The sequence below is a fragment of the Saccostrea echinata genome, unplaced genomic scaffold (genome assembly GCF_033153115.1).
Source record: "Saccostrea echinata isolate AGI-Se365-2 ecotype Australia unplaced genomic scaffold, CSIRO_AGI_Sech_v1 ptg000008l, whole genome shotgun sequence".
Classification (NCBI taxonomy): domain Eukaryota; kingdom Metazoa; phylum Mollusca; class Bivalvia; order Ostreida; family Ostreidae; genus Saccostrea; species Saccostrea echinata.
The window spans coordinates 7,086,511-7,105,707 of record NW_026889757.1 but is presented as its reverse complement, the minus strand read 5'-3'; the positions used below and the strand labels follow the sequence as shown (position 1 = coordinate 7,105,707).

General features: G+C 33.9%; 3 protein-coding genes across 3 annotated transcripts; 2 read left to right on the top strand and 1 right to left on the bottom strand.

Moving 5' to 3' along the window:
* The first annotated feature begins 198 nt into the window (after window positions 1-198).
* LOC133180994 (transcription initiation factor TFIID subunit 6-like) lies at window positions 199-7,947 on the top strand. Its single transcript, XM_061315492.1, has 12 exons — window positions 199-419; window positions 638-724; window positions 2,122-2,275; window positions 2,540-2,766; window positions 2,918-2,983; window positions 4,114-4,191; window positions 4,987-5,088; window positions 5,515-5,639; window positions 6,031-6,163; window positions 6,451-6,576; window positions 6,922-7,131; window positions 7,341-7,947. Exons 1-12 carry the CDS (start codon window positions 261-263, stop codon window positions 7,785-7,787), a joined length of 1,914 nt encoding a protein of 637 aa, XP_061171476.1. The 5' UTR covers window positions 199-260; the 3' UTR covers window positions 7,788-7,947.
* A 5,929-nt stretch (window positions 7,948-13,876) lies between these two features.
* LOC133181107 (uncharacterized) lies at window positions 13,877-14,916 on the bottom strand. The gene is made up of 3 exons (XM_061315648.1): window positions 14,861-14,916; window positions 14,283-14,480; window positions 13,877-14,070 (listed from the first exon to the last, which is right to left on the bottom strand). The coding sequence occupies exons 1-3, from the start codon at window positions 14,901-14,903 to the stop codon at window positions 13,877-13,879; spliced, it is 435 nt and encodes a 144-aa protein (XP_061171632.1). The 5' UTR covers window positions 14,904-14,916.
* A 2,263-nt stretch (window positions 14,917-17,179) lies between these two features.
* Window positions 17,180-18,524, top strand: LOC133181336 (uncharacterized). The gene is made up of 3 exons (XM_061315854.1): window positions 17,180-17,224; window positions 17,480-17,677; window positions 18,012-18,524. The coding sequence occupies exons 1-3, from the start codon at window positions 17,182-17,184 to the stop codon at window positions 18,197-18,199; spliced, it is 429 nt and encodes a 142-aa protein (XP_061171838.1). The 5' UTR covers window positions 17,180-17,181; the 3' UTR covers window positions 18,200-18,524.
* The last annotated feature ends 673 nt before the right edge of the window (window positions 18,525-19,197 follow it).

Sequence of the window (19,197 nt, the reverse complement as noted above, 5' to 3'; positions counted from 1 at the left end):
AACTTTTATCATAGAAAGAGGGTAGGTCAAAGGGCCTAGACATTTGGATTTCTCATCTGTCGCAATGCAAAAGATATTCAAAAAATTATGGTTGAAACACATTTTGAAAATATTTCAAGAAGTATGTAAAACTCATGAGTATCTTATCGCTTCGAAGATCTGCTACTGTGTATTTTCTACCTGATTGTAAATTTTTAGGAGACCAATAAAATTTGACAATAACAATGTAGAGGAATGCCAGAAAAGCAAAGGTCAGTAAAATGGCAGAAAAAGAACACAAGGAACAAAAGATTGGCAGTCAGCTGTCAGCAGAATCTATTAAAGTCATTGCTGAATCAGTAGGAATCAGTGGAATACCTGATGATGCAGCTGGTGTTCTGGCTGAGGATAGCAGCTACAGACTCAAACAGATCATTCAGGTTTGCTTTGCTCCATAGAACAGTAAGTTTTATAAAATTAAAATTGTTCATTTTTTATGCCAGGATTATTTGTAGGTTTTGCAGCTTTACATTATGTACAACTTGATAGCACTGGAAGTGGACATTGTATTCGACATGTCAGAAATACAATTTAGGACTGAGAAAAGGTTGTTCATTTTAAAGACTTATGTGGCACTTTTGCTTATTTCTTTGTACAGGAAGCTGTGAAGTTTATGCATCATGGCAAAAGACTTAAATTATCTACAGCAGACATAGATCATGCACTGAGGGCTGAAAACATTGAGGTAATAGTGTATTAATTTGCACATAGGAATCAGAGTCAAAATGAGAAGGAAAAACACAAAATGATTGAGTCAAGACATTCATGACCTCACATCAATGACCACATTCTAGTTGTCTTTCCAATCTGTCCATAGTTTGTGATTTTTAGGGTCGATTTGAGGCCAAAAATTGGCCCCAATCTGAAATGAAAATATGCCTTTATTTTCCAAAAATGTAGTTGAAGTTTTCCCAAAGATAAAATTACAAAATATGTGATCAAATTCAGTTTGTTTATAGCACATTTCTCAGTAAAGTTTAAGCAGGTTTATTGATTATCCATGTTGGATTCCTTCGTAATTAGATAATTCATACCTCTATTGTTCTTGATATAAGTAATGAGATAATTCATACCAAGAATAGGCTTGATTTGAAATAAACATTTGTTTTTATAGTAATAAAAAGACAAAAATAATGTTTTTTGACAATGTTTTTTTATGTGACTGGGTTTTCTTGAAAATTCCCAATTCAACCTAATTGATATTGAAATTCCCAATTCTGAGAGCCCCAGCCCCCAGTCCCAAAGTACTGATTAGAAAAAAAAACATTGAAAGTAGGCAGTGTATATCTTTATTTTTTGTAGTTTAAAGAGCAATTACAATTTGTAAAAAGAATTTGCAAGAATAGCCTTGTAGTGTAATTTTGTTTAGTGGTTGTACATAGGGGGAGTTTTATACAGAAAAGTTCATTAATGCTTGGGGTTCTAAGATTCTACTATGGAAAGTTATGGAACGTATAGAATTTTACTTTAAAATCTTTTTAAAAAATGAAAAAATGTCAAATTAATAAACAAGCATTCTTCATCCATAGAATGTTACTTTAAAACTAAGGGAAAAAATGTCAAGTTAATAGACATGCATTATTTCGAAGAGTTAAACTTCATCATTGTCACTTCATTGCCCAATGGGACCACAGTAAGGGTTCACACTTTTTGTTAGTAACATACATGTAAAGGAAAACTATTTACAATTCATATTCAAGTACAACTTAATTTGTCGCATTGATATGCAAGTTCTCATATTAGTCACCCTTTTCCATAGTGAGGCCATAAAGGTGGTTTAATTATTACTTGGAAATGTAGAAGAAAAACCCTTTTAAATTTTTAACAGAAAACCAACGTGACCATGGATATGCTTTTTCAAAGTGATATGCTAAATGCATTATATACTTTTGATTGAAGTTTCTAAGATCAAGGCAACAGTTTACTTTTGGGCCAATATTGGGGGTTTCATTTAAGTTTTTTCAGAGCTGTGTCTCATGTAGCTAAGCACTTTGGCCTAAGAGCCTCAACTTTGAGATCCATTTTTCAGGCATAGTAATATGATTTATTTGTGTTTAATGATAATTGGGGTCCTGTTTGCAGCCTCTCTACGGATTTGAGGCAGGGGACAGCATTCCTTTCCGGTTTGCCAGTGGTGGAGGAAGGGAACTACATTTCATTGAAGAAAAGGAATTTGATCTACAGGATGTTGTGAACTCAACATTGCCTAAAATACCTGTTGATATTTCGTTAAAAGGTTTGAGTTTGTTGGCTAACCTGATGAAGTCTGGCAAAAGTTTTCAAAATGGCAAATTAATTTCCTTGCAGCAAGTGAAGAACTCAGCTTGAATATCATGTAAAGTTATCAGCTACCAATATATGATTACTTAGAATAATAGAATTTTATTTCAGAAAAGAGTTTTTTTTTGGGGGGGGGGGGGGGGGGTGTGATAATGTGATAAAAAAAAAAGGATCACAAAATTTAGAGTGCAATAAAAATGACTTTGATGCCATTCCCCAGCTCACTGGCTCTGTATTGATGGAATCCAGCCCTCAACTGCAGAAAATCCTCCTCCTGCCTCCAAGGACCAACAACAGAAGGAAATTCTGGACACAACAATTAAGAAAGTGATTGACAAACAACAGAAAGTACCTCCTGTAGCAGAACCAAGCAAAATTAAACACAAACACAAAGGGATTACTGACCTTGCCAAGGTCAAAGACCTGTCTACACATGAACTCTCTGTGGTAAGTTTTATTGAGCTGAACTTTGAATCAGTGTGGTATGAAAATGCTACAGAGTTTACTGTGCTTTTTTTTCAATTGAAAACTATCTTTTTATTGTTATGTGTATTTTTCAATGTACTAATCTTGTATTCATATTTTCAAATGACCACAGGAACAACAGCTATACTATAAGGAAATAACAGAGGCTTGTGTTGGACCAGATGAAGCCAGGAGATCTGTAAGTTTCTCAACCTCAATAAAGAACAAGCATCCTGAGAGTATTGCATAAGCAATACTAGTCCCCTACCGGAAAGTGTAATCTGGTTTCCCTTAAAAATTAAGGCCATAATTCCATCAAAAATCATTGAAGCTGAACAAAATGCAAACTTGACCTTTAACTCATAAAAGTTATGATGAGCAAGGGTGCCTCTTCCAAAATTGTGAATGAATTTTATGGCCCCTGGGTCAGGAGTTTGGGTGTTAGGGCAGGACTCTATTGATTATAGAGTAAAAATGCATTAATTCTTTGAAAATCTTTTCATCTGCTCCTTAAGCCGATGAACAAAGTGCATGGTTAGGATAAGCAAGGGTGCCTCTTCCAAAATTGTGAAATATGTGGCCCCAGGGTCAGGGACTCCGTGGTTCAGGCTCTTTTGATAATAAAGCAAAAATGCATAAATGCTTTGGAAATCTCCTCTGCTCCTTTGTATTAAAGAAACAAACTAAATGCATAGTTATGATGAGCAAGGGTGCCTCTACCAAAATTGTGAAATGTGTGGCCCCAGGGTCATGGATGGGAGCTCCTCTGATTATATAGTGAAAATACATCATTTCTTTGATATTCCTCTGCTCTGCTTCTGGATATTACCATTAAGTAAACAAATTGAGTGTATAATTATGATGAGCAAAGGTGTCTCTTTCAGAATTGTAAATTTCATGGCCTCTGATTTAAAACATGAACTCAATTCAATTGTGGGAGAGTTGTTACATGATACTCAGGTGACATATAAGACCTGTGGGACTCTTGTCTTTTAAATGTATTAACTGTGTGCACAGTTGTGTAAAAGTATCTTGTTTCAGCAGAAGATTTGTATACAAATTTTTATTTTTGCTTTGAAATTACAAAGAATTCAAAACTTTAAAACATTTTATTCTGTACTGCTTTGAGTTAGGTTTTTTTCCAACACAAACCTTTTGTATTCTGATATAAAATTTTGTTTATAAGCATGTGTATTACAATTGTAACAGTGAATAGAACTACTTATATCAAATTTTAATTCATCTAAAGCTAATTTTCAGCTCTTCTAGCAAAAATGTATATTCACCAAAAGAGTAAAACTGAGACATTGTACAATTTGTTGTTGACAGGAAGCACTGCAGAGTTTGGCCAGCGACCCTGGTCTCCATCAGATGTTGCCCAGATTCAGCACTTTTATATCAGAGGGGGTAAGTGCCTGAAAATAATATGATCTCTAATTTCTTGTATGATACACAAAGATGCTTAGCAAACAAAAGTATTTTATCTTCTTGACTAAATTTATAGAAATTCTTATAGTTACACTATTAACCCTCAAATTTCATTTAAAACAAGGAAAACTATTGTGTAACAGGTATTTCATGTGGCTGTCCAATTTTTGTAGATGGACAAATTTTCATAAATTGTAATCGCAGAATATTCTTAAGATATCAATTCAGATATTATGTGAATGCATAATCTTTTATTCTCCAACATTGTAAGTAAGGCTGATGTCAAAGTAGTTTTAAGCCAGATTTAACCTGAAATTTCATACTGTATAATTATAAAACAAATGCTTACTGGAGTATGGAATATTTGAACACTATCTTAAAGATAGTAGAGCACCAGGACTTATTTTTAGTTCTTCTTCACCTTGAACATGGTCAACATGTCAATCTTATATTAAATTACAACATAAATGGTACAGTGATCTATGAAGTTCTTGATATCCCAGTTCCAGACGTCTCCCCCCCCCCCCCCCCCCCCCCCCGAAATTTGCAGAGTTAGTAAAAGTATATTCTGAAGCAAATAAAAAATGACTTTGAACCCCCCTAGAAAATGTGGAATCCACCACGAAATAGGTTATTTTTTCACATTTGGGTATGGGCTTAACAGGGTTTTGTTTCTGTTTGTCAAGAAATTTTCTTGGTTTAACATAATTGGTACTTTTCGGAAATTAGTTAAGTTTGTTTTTTTAATTTTTTTTTCATTATTTTTTTTTTCAGGTTAAAATAAATGTAGTACAGAACAATTTGGCTCTGCTTATTTACCTGATGAGGATGGTCAAGTCTATCATGGACAACCAGACACTTTATCTGGAAAAATATGTAAGTACTGTACAATAAATACATGTATAAGTCACTTTTCATGTACCAGTAATTTGTAATAAATAAGAACTGTGTAAAAGGTGTGTGTCTTTGAATATGCACCCCCTAATATGTAAATGCTGTGTGCTCAAAATAGTCTCTACACATGTAATCCCTATGTCAGTATACTTGTACTCTGTAAATCTAATGAAAGACAGAACGCACTTATTTTATTTGTATATACACTATCAAAGCAAGAGCATATTGCAACTGAATCAAATGCATTTTTCCCATATTCTCTTCATGTCATTTTAAAATTAAGAAAGTTTTTTTATGCAGTATCTGACTGTATCAGTTCTATTGTTACATTAAGTAGCATTTATATTTCTGGTGTACATGTACATATATTCCAAGCAATTGAATCTGGGAAAAAAAAATCTTTTGTAGCTTCATGAGTTCATTCCAGCAGTGTGTACATGTATTGTCAGTAAACAGTTGTGCATGAGACCAGAAGTGGATAATCACTGGGCATTACGAGACTTTGCGGCTCGTCTAATGGGACAGATCTGCAAGTAGGAACCTCCAATAATTTCTCTTGAATTGATCAAATAAAAGTTTTAAGAACTTGTGAGTACACAGCGAGTGAATAATTCATTGAATCTACTGATAAAACATTGGTCATGAGTAGGCTTGTTATATCAACCCTATTAAAATTAAAAATCCAACATAAAAATCCAGGAGAAAAATGTTAAGAAAGTTCCAGGAATTTCCTGTTTTTTCAAGAAGAACATAATTTCACATATCCAATACATATACAAAGACCAAATACTGTCATATTTACATAGTCTATTTTTTTATATGATCAATATAAGTTTAAAAAGATTCAAAGGGTTTTAAACTACATGTATTATATGGCAGTAAAAAAATTTGTATCATTAAAATAGTTTCCTATCTGTTGTACAGGAATTTCAGCACTAGTACCAACAATATCCAGGCCCGTATTACCAAAACATTCACTCAGGCTATACAGAGTGAAAAAGCAGCTCTGGCTACTCAGTATGGAGCTATAGCTGGTCTTGGAGAAATGGGATCTGAGGTAAAAAAAATTCAAAGATGAAGGAGGAGAAGGGGATCCAAAGGTTGATTTTAGATGAGCAAGTTAGAAAAATTACATTATAAAACTTAACTAGAAATTAAGCTATAAGGAAATAGAATCAGACGTTTAGTATATTAAATCTCAATGGTAAAACCAATGAACTTTTATGATTTACATTGTACATCCATATTCAGTTACAGAAAGGGCCAATTATGAATTGACTGATATTTAAATACAACTCAGTTTATAAATTTTTCTGTAGATTTATTTTACATTTTCTTCTGTAGGTGATTAAGTCATTTTTACTCCCGCATGTGAAGGACATTGGGGAGAAAGTTCAGAGTGTGTTGGAGGGTCCTATCCTTAATGCTGCAGATAAGATAGCAGGAGAAAACATCAAGAAGTCACTTGCTGTAAGTTATAGTATTTTGTATAATGGATTCAATACAGCTGCAATATGCAAATACAATCAAATTTCATTATATCCAACTCGATGGAACCAATGAAAAACTTCGAGATATTCAAGTACTGTATTCGAGAAATCAAGGGTTAAATACGTAAAGAATAAGTGGTTCGGACTTCCAAATCAATTCAACATATCCACGGTATTATATATTTACTGCAGACAAAGAGCATAACATTTATCAAAAATAAATTTAATTCCTTCACACATGACTTCAGTTAATAAACTATTTTCTACATAAATTTTCTTTCTTTGGAGTATTAAATGGGCCTTGTATTGAATTTTTGTTTCACAGAAATACCTGTCCCCTGTACTAAAGGCCCTGAAGGGTGCTGGTGCGTCTGTGGAGGATTATGTGGCAGAGTTTGGGTCTGTGGGGAGTCTGCTTCACACAGCTGTGGGGAGGGAAAGGAAATCTTCGGGAAACCAGGGAAATCAACTGGCCAAGGCAGCAGCAGGGACCTCCACACAGGATCGATCAAGGCCAATGGTCACCATCCCAACTGTAAGTCACATGTTTTATGTTGGAGTGTTATGTTGGAGGTTTATGTTTTGGAGCAGATTTACAAACCTTTATCTGACCAAAGGACTTAAAGTTAACCAATGCTTCATGTTCAGTGTAATAGTATGCCTCTTTTATAGATATAAACTTTGATTTACTTGACCTTTACGCCTGGTTTTTTTTTTATTACATTAAGTTCTTTTTTTATACAGCCTCGATCCCAATTTGTTATCCAGCAATCATCATCACTTGGGAGTCTGCCAGGAACACCCAAAACACCACAAGGAGGTATCCGTACACCAGGAACATCCTCTGTTATCCAAGGGGGTCAGCCCAAAACACCCAGCACCCCAGGGCAACAAAAGTTTATAGTCATGACATCACAGGCCAGACCAAGCAACAATGGACAGTCAGATAAACCCCTCTCTATAAGTTCAGGGACACCTACAGTTGTCAAGGTTATGTCAGGAAGTGCTCAAGGTCAGATGCCAACAGCAGTGCCAAGGACACCTACCACACCAAAAATTGTGGTGATGTCAATGTCGCAGGGAAATTCCTCTGTTGCAGGACAAACAGGGGGAAATAGTCAGGACTTAGGCATGAGAAGTGTGTTCAGTGAACAGTTAAATAGCATGAAAAAGGAAAGTGAAAATGGATAAATGAAGGTGGATGGAGGTTAAGGAAAGCATATTTAGCAGATTATGTGACAATATGTTATTTAATTTTAGACAGACACAGTGTAATTTTAAAAACAAGACAGCGAGAAGTAAAGGTGTATAATAGTTCAAAAGGTGCTTCATTCTATTATCCTTCAAACTTATACAGCCAGTCTGAGAACATGTAGGAAAACAACTCATGATGTCTCTCTCATGTGCAGCATGACAATAAGATGGTGCAAGCTAAACATCTCTATTATTCCAATATCCTGAAAAATTCTTCCAAAATGGACAAACAATTTAGTTATTTTACATTACTGTTAAATCACTTATTCTCATGGGGTCAAATTTTCGAGGTTTGAGGAAAAACTACTGTTCAACAGGATTTGATTTTGCAGTTAAAGAAGAAACATCATATTGTTATATGAGATTTTAGTATTTTGTGGGGGTATGAATTCATGGGTCTGTCCATACCATGAAAAACAATGAAAATTAAACCCCCTCGAATATTAGTGACTTCACAGTGTTTCATATAGAGAGCAGACTCTGATCCAAAGTATCCAATTATATAATAATATTACAAAACTGTTTCTGAAGTGCATGTTATGTCCTATGAACACTTCCAACATTTTTTTAAAATATTTATCCTCTTTAAAGATTGAAAACACTTTATTTTAGGATCAAGAGGTGTGCTATTTTAATTTTTTGCTGAAAGTACTCAAATACAACTGTTTTCCATAAAATTCAAGAACATTGCAATTTCACAAAGCCTGTATTCCAATTCCTGGACTCTCGGAGGAAACTTTTTTATAGGAAATGAAAGCACTTCCCTCAAAATATAATTTATATAAAGTAGAACGCAATATACTATAAAAACATAATGTTTTATTTTATGTATTGATTACATCATCAAAGGTCAGGTAGTCAATTTTTTTAATGGATGATACAAGAGATCACTATATTGATATTGTTAAACTTCTATGCAAACGAAAATCTCAATTCTAGCGAGTAGGATTTTGAACAAGTCACCTGCGTATAATACAACAGTGAATACTGTTAGGCTCCATTGAAGTATATGAAATGAAACAAAATAAACTGATAGATGAAGCTATTTTGCCCAAAAAGTAAATCTGTTTGCTTGAGCACTATTCCTTATTTCCTTATTTGTCCCTTATAAATATTCTAACGATTTTATTCAATATTTTATTAAATCAGGAACTAATGATTACCTTTGAACCCTTCCACCCAGGGATACTTTGTGGCAAGTTTGATCAAAATTGGCCCAGTGGCTATGAAGAGTCGAAATAGTTAAAGTCTACAAAAGGACAAATAGACAGAAGTACATTCTACTACTGCAAGACAGACACTGGACTAATTGTGATCAGAAAAGCTCACTTGAGCTTTCAGATCAGGCTGAGCTAAAAAGTTCTCACTCCCTACCTCTAAGGTTCAAGGAAAATTTAATTTTTATGATCATAACACATTTACACTGGACAAAATTGATAACACAACCATACAAAATTGAAAGTTACTTTTTCAAAAATTGTTTATACCTTGCTACATCGCGAAATATAGTAACAACGCAAAATGTAATAAACCGGGATTATTGCATTTTGCGTATTACATTTTGCGTCGAGATCAACGCATAATATAATAACGCAAAATGTAAAAACATACTTTTTAGGATTATTACATTTTGCTTTATTACATTTTGCATCGAGATGAACGCAAAATGTGATAACGCGAATGTAATACGTGTAACACGATTTTTGAATTATTACATTTCGTGTTGCTACATTTGTCGAGATCAAGCAAAATGCAACAACGCAAAATGTAATAGGCCCTAACGCACTTTTTGGTTAGTCAGGTTAAGTAGCTATAGATGATGAAGAAAAGAAACGGAAAAAATAAAACAAAAAGAAAAATAAACATATGCTTATTCTTAAATTAGATCCGATTTTATCATATATTGATTTCATTAGCCATTCTAAAAAATCAGTTGATATTCATAATCCATAATATAATAGTTGCAAATAAGAAACGCACGCGCTCGCGTGTATGTGGGGTATGTTGGGGGGAGGGGGGGTTAATTTCGTTGATTTGTGTATCAGTTTGCTTTTTGATTTTCATATGCATGAAATTTGGAAATAATCTGTTATAATTTGTACTGGCAGGTGTAAATATAGCGGGGAGGGGGTTTATTGACAATTAAGATTCCATACTGATTTACAAATCACGTACATTGCAGACCTCTGTCCTTCACCCTCTCTCTCTCTCTCTCTCTCTCTCTCTCTCTCTCTCTCTCTTTTTAATATTCCCAACAACCAGAATGAATTCGAATTACCATATCTATATTGGATTCCGAAACTCCATAAAAATCCTTACAAACAAAGATACATAGCGGGTTCCAGTAAATGTTCAACCAAGCCTCTTTCTTTACTCCTCATTAAGATATTAACAGTAGTGAAGGAGAAACTTCAAGAGTACTGTGAAACAATATATTCGAGAAGTAGTGAAAATCAGATATGGATACTAAAAAATTCCAAGGAATTTTTGGAACATTTAAAATCACAAAATTTTACCAAAATCAACAGCATAAAAACTTACGACTTTTCAACTTTATATACAACTATTCCCCACGATAAATTAAAGTCCAGACTGTCTGACATCGTTGACAGCTGCTTTTTCAATAAAAATGAAACTCGTAAATTTACTTACCTTGTCATTGGTCATTTGCAAAATTACTTTGTTAAAAAACAATCTGATTGTACACACAAGAACTCTAAAGTTGACATTAAAAAGATGCTAGAGTTTCTGATTGACAATATCTATGTAGTTTTTGGAGACCAGGTCTTCCAACAATCTATAATTGGAATTCCCATGGGTACCAATTGCGCCCCGTTATTAGCAGACCTATTTTTGTATTCATATGAAGCAGAATTTGTTCAAAATCTTTTACGTGAAAAGAAGAAAACGCTTGCTGTGGCCTTCAACTCGACATTTAGATATATCGACGACGTATTGTCAATTAACAATGGTTATTTCCACTCTTATGTCGACACGATATATCCGGTGAGCTTGAGAGACCAGGTCTTCCAACAATCTATAATTGGAATTCCCATGGGTACCAATTGCGCCCCGTTATTAGCAGACCTATTTTTGTATTCATATAAGCAGAATTTGTTCAAAATCTTTTACGTGAAAAGAAGGAAACGCTTGCTGTGGCCTTCAACTCGACATTTAGATATATCGACGACGTATTGTCAATTAACAATGGTTATTTCCATTCTTATGTCGACACGATATATCCCGGTGAGCTTGAGATAAAAAATACCACAGAGTCTGACGCATCTGTTTCATATTTGGATATTTTATTTAAAAAAGACGTTAATGGTAATCTAACAACAAAGCTTTATGATAAACGTGATGACTTTAACTTTTCAATCGTCAACTTCCCTTACTTATGCAGCAATATACCCTTATCACCTGCATACTGGGTTTATATCTCTCAGTTGATTCGATATGCCAGAGCATGCTCTACGAAAAATTTCTAAAACGAGGTAAGTTATTGACAAACAAGTTGATGAAACAAGAACATCAGCAATCTCGTTTAAAGTCATCATTTCGTAAGTTCTATGGTCGATACAATGATCTTGTCAGCAAATACAATCTATCATTAAGTCAAATGCAGACTGACTTTTTTCATACTAACTGTTAGGCCATTATTTACACACTGAGATTTCGACGAATTTTCCGTTATTTCCCGATCATGACAAGGAGCACACGGCGGGTGTGACCGGTCGGCAGGGGATGCTCACTCCTCCATGGCACCTGATCCCACCTCTGATGTCTTAGAGGTCCGTGTTTGCTCTGCACCTTTATTGTAATGTTTAATGGACTTCTGAGCTCGAATACTCTTCGTAATCTCCACATACTAGTATTTCATTGTAAACTGGTATAAAGTTGGTGAGATATCCAGCACTTTGGCACCAACAACTTAATTATCTCCCTCTGGAAGGATCATGACCCTTCATTGAACAAACTTGAACCCTTATCATCCAAGGGTGTTTTGTGACAAATTCATTTGAAATTGGCCATGAGTTGGAATACATGTACTCCATTCATAAAGCAGAAAGATTGATATCCATAAAAAGAATGCAATATATGGTGGGATTACTGGAAAATGATGTAATTTTAACATTTTTATACTTTAACATACTGGCCCATAGAAGCGGGGGTTCCGGGGGCGCACCTTTTTTTCTGAGTACAGTATTCTGCCATAGTAAATTTTCATTTAGATGCTGGTTGCCACCCCCCCTTTTTTTTTGGTGTTGTAAGGTCGAGCAGTGGCAAATTCCAAGTTTTGGACACTTAATTATTTTTTTTTCCTTGTCAGATAATTTTGGGAAATTGCTTCCCCCCTTTTTGAACAGTTTTTTCCGTTATTGTTTTTTGTGTTGGTTTTTTGTTTTGTTTTGTTTTGTTTTTTGTTTGTTTACATGTTTGTTTTGCTTGTCAGTTTTTTCTCCTTTCTTTTTGAGATTGTCCCCTCCCCCACTTTTAAAACCGTTGCTACGGGCCTGTATACATATATACAGTATTTAAATCTGATTGTTCAAGCTTCATTTGGAAAACGCTTACCAATTGCCTCTTTTACATGTAGTTGGGGCCCCAATTGTAACTATGTACACTTTATTACAAATATAATACCAATGTAATTAAATTAACATAATTTCCAACTGTTCTGTTAATCAATTTTGCTTTGATCACTACACCTTTAGAACAATAGGCCACTAACTCCATCATACTGCTTCAAATTGTGGTAATTCAAAATTCGTTTAAAAAGAAACTGATATATGTTTAAGGGTTACACTACAATACGCTCCTTGGAAACCATAATAATAAAAAATAATCATCAATAAATAATTTTATTAATACATGTAAAACAGGTTACATTTAAACAGATGGCAAGAAACAAAACAAATTCATTCTGCTTTGGAACAGCTAGAAAAGGTTGTACTAGAAATATCAACTTGACTGGCAGCTTTTAGTGTTCAAAGTATGGAATATTCACAACATATATGTTGTATAGCCTATTTTATTTCCCAGCCGCTGTGTTCGTAACTTAACTAGCAAGTAGCAACGACTGTTACGTTTTAATTCACCACGTTGCATATGATTCCTTTTTTTGAGACGGTATGAAAGATAATTGAATTAAAAAGGTTAACCATGTCTCGACACGACATGGAACGATTTTTCAGGAACCTCTCCTACACTCGCCTTGCAAAATTTATTTCTGTTGTTGATAAACATATTTTATAAAAATCGGTTCATTTTCAAAGTGTCTTTTAAAAAATATATGCTTTTAGATAAAGTTCAAAGATTTCATTAAAAATAGAGTTTTCTAAAACATTTTTGAATACCTTGTATACACTATTCATTTATAATCCTTATGAAGAATTACCAAAACAGTATGAAACAGGCTTTGAATATGTGCTAGGTAGTATTTATATTCACTGTGTATTTAATAAGGGACCTAAAAGCAAAAATCAAAAGTATACACAGTCACTATTCTAATATTACTGTAGTTCATTGCATGTAAAGTCAACCAGAGGGTTTTTTACGTTATACATTCGATCTTGAACCAGAATACTTATTGGGATACTAATATTGAATAAGTTAACATTCATAAATGATATACACGTATTGAACTTTTCATTTGCTTACCAACGACAAGCTGACCTACGATTTTACGTTACTTGAACTAAACTTAGAGAAAGTGAGACGCGTAACGTTAATAATTTACTATTAATGATTTAAAACATGTATATGACTGCTTAAGACAGTTGGCTATTGTATACAGATTTCTTTTCAATCTTTCTCTACATTTCTATTGCACTGGTATTTGATTGAAGAGGACAAAAATAAATTGAAAAAACAATATGGGCATTTGATTTATGCATTAACAAAAAATGAAAGAAATGCCTAGTGAAACCAAAATATTACACAGAATTTTTTTTCTAAATAACTTTAGTTAATCAAGGTTGAAAAAAGACAAGTCAAAAAGAGACAACTAAAGACTCGAAAACAGCTTAACCCTGAAACTGCTGGGCTTGTTGGAGATATAACAAATCAGTTCCGGTGAGGTCTCCGCTTCCGCCGAGTCCTGAGGAAGATCCAGATCCGAATCCAGAGAGTGCGGCGGCAGCCAGGGCACCGAGGGCGAGAACTCCCAGGGCGTTGTTAGAACTAGCAGTGGTAGTAGAGGTTGAAGTAACGGTTTGAGCTGTAAAAAATAGTACATAAATAAATAATCATGTCTCCTGTGTAAAATTTGGATATCTTTTGCTGTCTTTACTCCTTAGAAAGTTACTTGTTCCTCTGGTCTCATATATCAACTACAACTAATATTATCTGATGTACTTGTTTTTGTTTATATGTGTTTATTTGTTGTTTTTTTTTTAATGAAACAAACACATTCAAAGGCGTGATACTTACTTCCGCACACAGTGCCACTGAAATTGGGGTAGCAGATACATTTTCCAGTTACAGCAACGGCGGTGACAGGAGATCCGGTGACTGTGACAGTATCAACGGAGCAGAATCCGTTAGCAGTAGCAGTACAGGCAGCTACACCACTGGTGGCAAAAGTACATGCTCCACCTCCATAGGTTAAAGCCTGGGCGCTCTGAAGGCCTGTCAAGTTAAAAAAAAATGCCACTACATTATTAATACTATTGGACTACATTATAAATACTATTGGACTACATTATAAATACTTTTGGACGACATTGTAAATACTATTGGACTACATTGTAAATACTATTGGACTACATTATAAAAACTATTGGATATAGAAAATATGGATAAAGAAAAATATCGAACCGCCGGTTACTGAAAGTGGAGGAGGGTAACTGTTTAAATTATTTAACTTGGTAGGTTAAAATTCCATTTGAGCATCCCAAATACAATACAAATCAAAGAATGCTTTTAACCAAGACGCCATACCAGATGAGAGATTCTCGGAGAATTTCGAGCCCTTCTCCCTGCATTAGTGAAGTGACTGAAATACTTACACAGGGCCAAAGCACAAACAGCGATGACAACCAGGGAGTTCATTGTGGGCTGTGAATCTGTAAAAATATTTTTTTATTCTTAATATAATCAATACAAGTTCAAAGAACAAAATCTGATCATCAGCAATGTGATTTAAGCTTAAACAATGGGGAAAGGAAAAGTAAGTATATGAAAAAGTCTTATTAGCTAGGAAAGTAAAACATTCTTATGATGCATGGTTTTCCCTCCTTTTTTTAATGAAAGACATTACTTTAATTCCCAACTAAAAATCAGCAACAATAGAAATGATAGGGCATTAAAGTGAGGAAAAATAACATATGATGAGAAAAAGTGTTAAGTAAGATATTCTATTATTTTGGGAAACAAAATTAAAATAGAATAAATGACAGATAATTTTAAAAATTATGGAGTTATACATGTGAGAATTTTACCAGTCAAATAAATCCAAATGTGATATTCCTATTTCTCAAAGAAAAAAAAGTGTTTTCCGAAGTCAAAGTGTTTTTTTTTCTATAACTTACCTGTTTCAGTGAATCTAAAAGACTGAGGATTCGGCGAGCGATGGCCTTTAAATATACCCCAATACAGGGGATGGTTTCTTAAAACAAAATTGTTACGCCGGTAGCCGTAGGGAAAAAGCATACGTCTGATGTTCATGTAAATCTGCATAAATCTAAGCACCCGTTATATTTGTAATGTTATGGTAGATTGTGAACTTCCCTTTTCTCAAGTACAGACAAAAAAGAAGGAGATTTAATTCTTTTCCTTAGATCTGCTACAAAGAACATCTGCTGATCTTGAACAGTTTCCATTTCACTTTTTTTTCAGTTTTAATTTTTAAATTCATTTCTATCTACCTTTCAAAATTTTCACAAGACCTTTGTATATTTTATTCTGAGTGGAAATATATATCTATATATTTCTTTTATGGTTAGCGAGAAGAGACCTATTTTGTAAACATTATCTAAACCATCCTCTCTGTTGGGTTGGATTCTTTATAAAAATTGGTACATTTTACTCCGATTCAAAATTTCAATGAGTGATATAACATTTATATAGGATACTGTACTTTATCAACTCCTTTTTAATAGCGTAAAAACATGGAAAAAAATTACAAGCTAGGACTCTCATAGTAAAAATTTCAACTCTATGGTAATTTTTATATTAGGGATACAAAACACGACTTCTATTAGCAAAGCTTGTACATATGAAATGGGGCCCGCAATACTGGAACACCTTTGTATCTAGACATGATCTATAACACAGTTAAATGAAGATCTAAAATGGTATTCGCCACCTAAAGATGCAAGAAGTGCGAAAACACGAGTTGTGGGATTCTTCCTTCTTGGTGAAATACAATTCATACAATGCGTTCAAAATATTTCTTTCCATTCTTATAAAGAAAAACAACGACTGAAGTTTATTTTAGTTCGTGTTATATAATTGATATAATAATTTTTTTTTTTTACGTCAAAACTTAAAATTGAGGATTCTAAATTTGTTGTGGACAGTTTTTTGTTATATGTGGCTTTATTCACAACTTAAGAGTGTCGTGACTTCAAAACAACCTGGCAATAATTTTGTCATAGAATACATAAACATAACATTGAAAATAAAAATTTCTATCTAATCTGAAATTAAGAACAATAGAGAGTAAGTAACCTATACATATCACTAATAACATATACTAATATGTGACCAGACCTTTATTTTAACCGAAAAAGTAAACTTGGAAGAGGAAAAGAACATTAGAAAATACAAAACAGAAACTTAAACTCTGTATTATTAATTAAATTTATTAAAGGTATCTGTGAGTTGTAATACCCGGGAGCCAGGAAGTCTGAGGGCAACTGCATCTGTTAGATTGAGCAACATAATATGACGAAATTGAACACGCTGAAGTTTGTTTTAGTAGTTCTTTTTCAGCCGAATTGCATAGCTGTCGGCAAATTACCTAACACGCATAATCCGTCTACTACAGCAGTACAAAAAGGGAGAACAAGCGAACTATCGTCAGTCCAGTGAATTTACTAACGAAGGTAAGGTATACTTTGAATAACTGAAAGGCAAAAAATCCTACAAGACCAACGAGATAGTGTCATGGGAATTATAAAACCTTGAAAAGTGATTTTGAAACTAAAAGAGGAAAATCGACAAAACTATATTTTGATACACTGTTATCGTAAAATAACCTACATAAAACTTATTAAAAAAAATTATCATAATAAACTTTAATAACAAAAATTGAATTGATACTTGACGGAACATATGAAATTATTTTATTTTATTTTTATCCATGAAGACTCAGTTTACACCGAAGATGAAATTCCAGATCGCCGTTGTTGCTTGTCTGATGGCTCTGTGTAAGTAGTTTGTAGATTTCTATCAGATAGAACGTTTTAAATTATAATGTAATATAAAGAAAAATTGTCAAATTCCAATGATCAGTTTATTCGGTATTCTGAGCACGCCAATCCCCTCCCCTGAAATATCATAATAAAAAGACTGGTTAATTGTCGAAGAGCATACCGGGGTAGCTACATGATACCACCTCTCAAATTAAAACAAATCTTTCAATTTACAAATGTTAAAATTTTAACACTTTGATTGCTTTCCAGGCCTGCAAAATGCTATGGCTCAAAGTTACGCAGGTGGAGCTTGTGACTTTTCTACAAGTGGTGTCGCTGCATGCACCTCGACATCTAACGGATTCTGCGCACTGGACACTTTCACAACCACTGGTTCCCCACTGACTGCTGCAGCTGCCACTGGAAAATGCATCTGTTATGCCGGGTACAGTGGCTCCACATGCGGAAGTAAGTACAGAAGTGTTGTTGTAATTAAAAGCTTCTCTAAAATTGAAACTTTGAATTGTTTCTTGAGTTAAATAGATTTTGTCAATCATGCCATCTGGGTAGTCGATCTAACAGATCCTTTGAATGAAATTTCCCACGCTGTATCAGATACATTTAGATGAAAACAGATATAAATTTTATATAAATTTTCTTTTAAAGTACTTAACATACCAACAGAAAGATTAAAGAGATCTTATCTTGCTAAACTTGGCTATTTTTGCAACATGATTAATTCCCCGGATGTATTTGTATTTGGGTGCCTTACTATTTTTTCTTTTTTTTTGTCTCCATTTAGCTTTCACAACTACATCTACCAGCACAACTGCTACCACCAACAACGCTCTCGGAATTCTCGCCGTCGGTGCTCTTGCCGCCTACTTCCTGTCTGGAGCCGGAAGCAGCGGCTCCGGATTGGGCGGAAATGGAGACCTCACCGGAACTGATCTGTTATACCTCCAGCAGGCCCAGCAAGTTCAGGGTTAAACTGTTACTGATGTAGGTGTTCTCGACTTTCTTCAATTGTCCATCTACGACTGAATTCGTAAACAATGAAGGAATAAGAACGAAATCGCCTTGTTTTCTGTTATCGCTGTTGATGTCTTTTCTCAGATTAAACTTTGGTTTCTATATGAATTTAAAATCATTGCAAAATTGTCGTCGGATTTCGAATATATAATGATGAAGTTTGTACATGTTTAGATAATTGTGTCAAATCTATGTATAAAGAGTGGAATTGAAGTGTATCATGCACATACTTGTAAATCTTTTGAATGTTTCCAATACACATTGAAAAATTTACATACATATCCCTAGGGACAACCACAATTGTTTCTTGTGAATAAAATTATTTATTGCTTACTCCCTAACACTTGACTTTTCTATAATTTCTTAACATCAAAGGAATGTGTATAATAACTTGAAGGAGGATAAATTGAATATTGACAAGGGTTTATGCTGAGTGTGATGACTTCAAGACGGCAAAACTTTACATAAACTAAAAATTGAAGCAAAAATTGAATTATTGAGCAATTATAATTACCAAACTTTTATTGAAAGAAAATGCTTTACCAGGATCAGTTTACATTTGTGTATGTTTGAAAACTTGTACCAATAAACTGGACTAAAATGAGAAAATTTTAATATTCTTTTTTAAAGTAAAACATTTTTTCTTAATATATATCCGCTTTGTTGACAATCGAAATTAATGGTTAGAGTTGGACATCTCGTCTTCTCGGGACAGGTTAGATCCTGTTGCTGGTGTTTATGAAGCAATACAATACTATATATAATCAAAGTCTTAAACGATTTGACGAAAAGCATAACTAAATTAACTCAAAAGAGCCTTTGCAGATCTAAGAGCTGGCAATTATTAATGAAAATGACATTTTACAATGGTTTGATAATTGATAAACCTTTGATAGTAAATATTTCAATCAAAACTTAATTTAAGTGATATGGAAGAAATAAGTACTGATAACTGA

Bases quoted from the DNA above. Each gene is read 5' to 3' on its own strand.
- LOC133181336 (XM_061315854.1), top strand. From the start codon at position 17,182: ATGAAATTCCAGATCGCCGTTGTTGCTTGTCTGATGGCTCTGT. The intron at 17,225-17,479 runs GTAAGTAGTTTG...ATTGCTTTCCAG, and splicing joins TGCTTGTCTGATGGCTCTGT to GCCTGCAAAATGCTATGGCT. The intron at 17,678-18,011 runs GTAAGTACAGAA...GTCTCCATTTAG, and splicing joins CAGTGGCTCCACATGCGGAA to CTTTCACAACTACATCTACC.
- LOC133180994 (XM_061315492.1), top strand. From the start codon at position 261: ATGGCAGAAAAAGAACACAAGGAACAAAAGATTGGCAGTCAGCTGTCA. The intron at 420-637 runs GTTTGCTTTGCT...TTCTTTGTACAG, and splicing joins GACTCAAACAGATCATTCAG to GAAGCTGTGAAGTTTATGCA. The intron at 2,276-2,539 runs GTTTGAGTTTGT...GCCATTCCCCAG, and splicing joins TGTTGATATTTCGTTAAAAG to CTCACTGGCTCTGTATTGAT.
- LOC133181107 (XM_061315648.1), bottom strand. From the start codon at position 14,903: ATGAACTCCCTGGTTGTCATCGCTGTTTGTGCTTTGGCCCTGT. The intron at 14,481-14,860 runs GTAAGTATTTCA...TTAACTTGACAG, and splicing joins TGTTTGTGCTTTGGCCCTGT to GCCTTCAGAGCGCCCAGGCT. The intron at 14,071-14,282 runs GTAAGTATCACG...TATTTTTTACAG, and splicing joins CAGTGGCACTGTGTGCGGAA to CTCAAACCGTTACTTCAACC.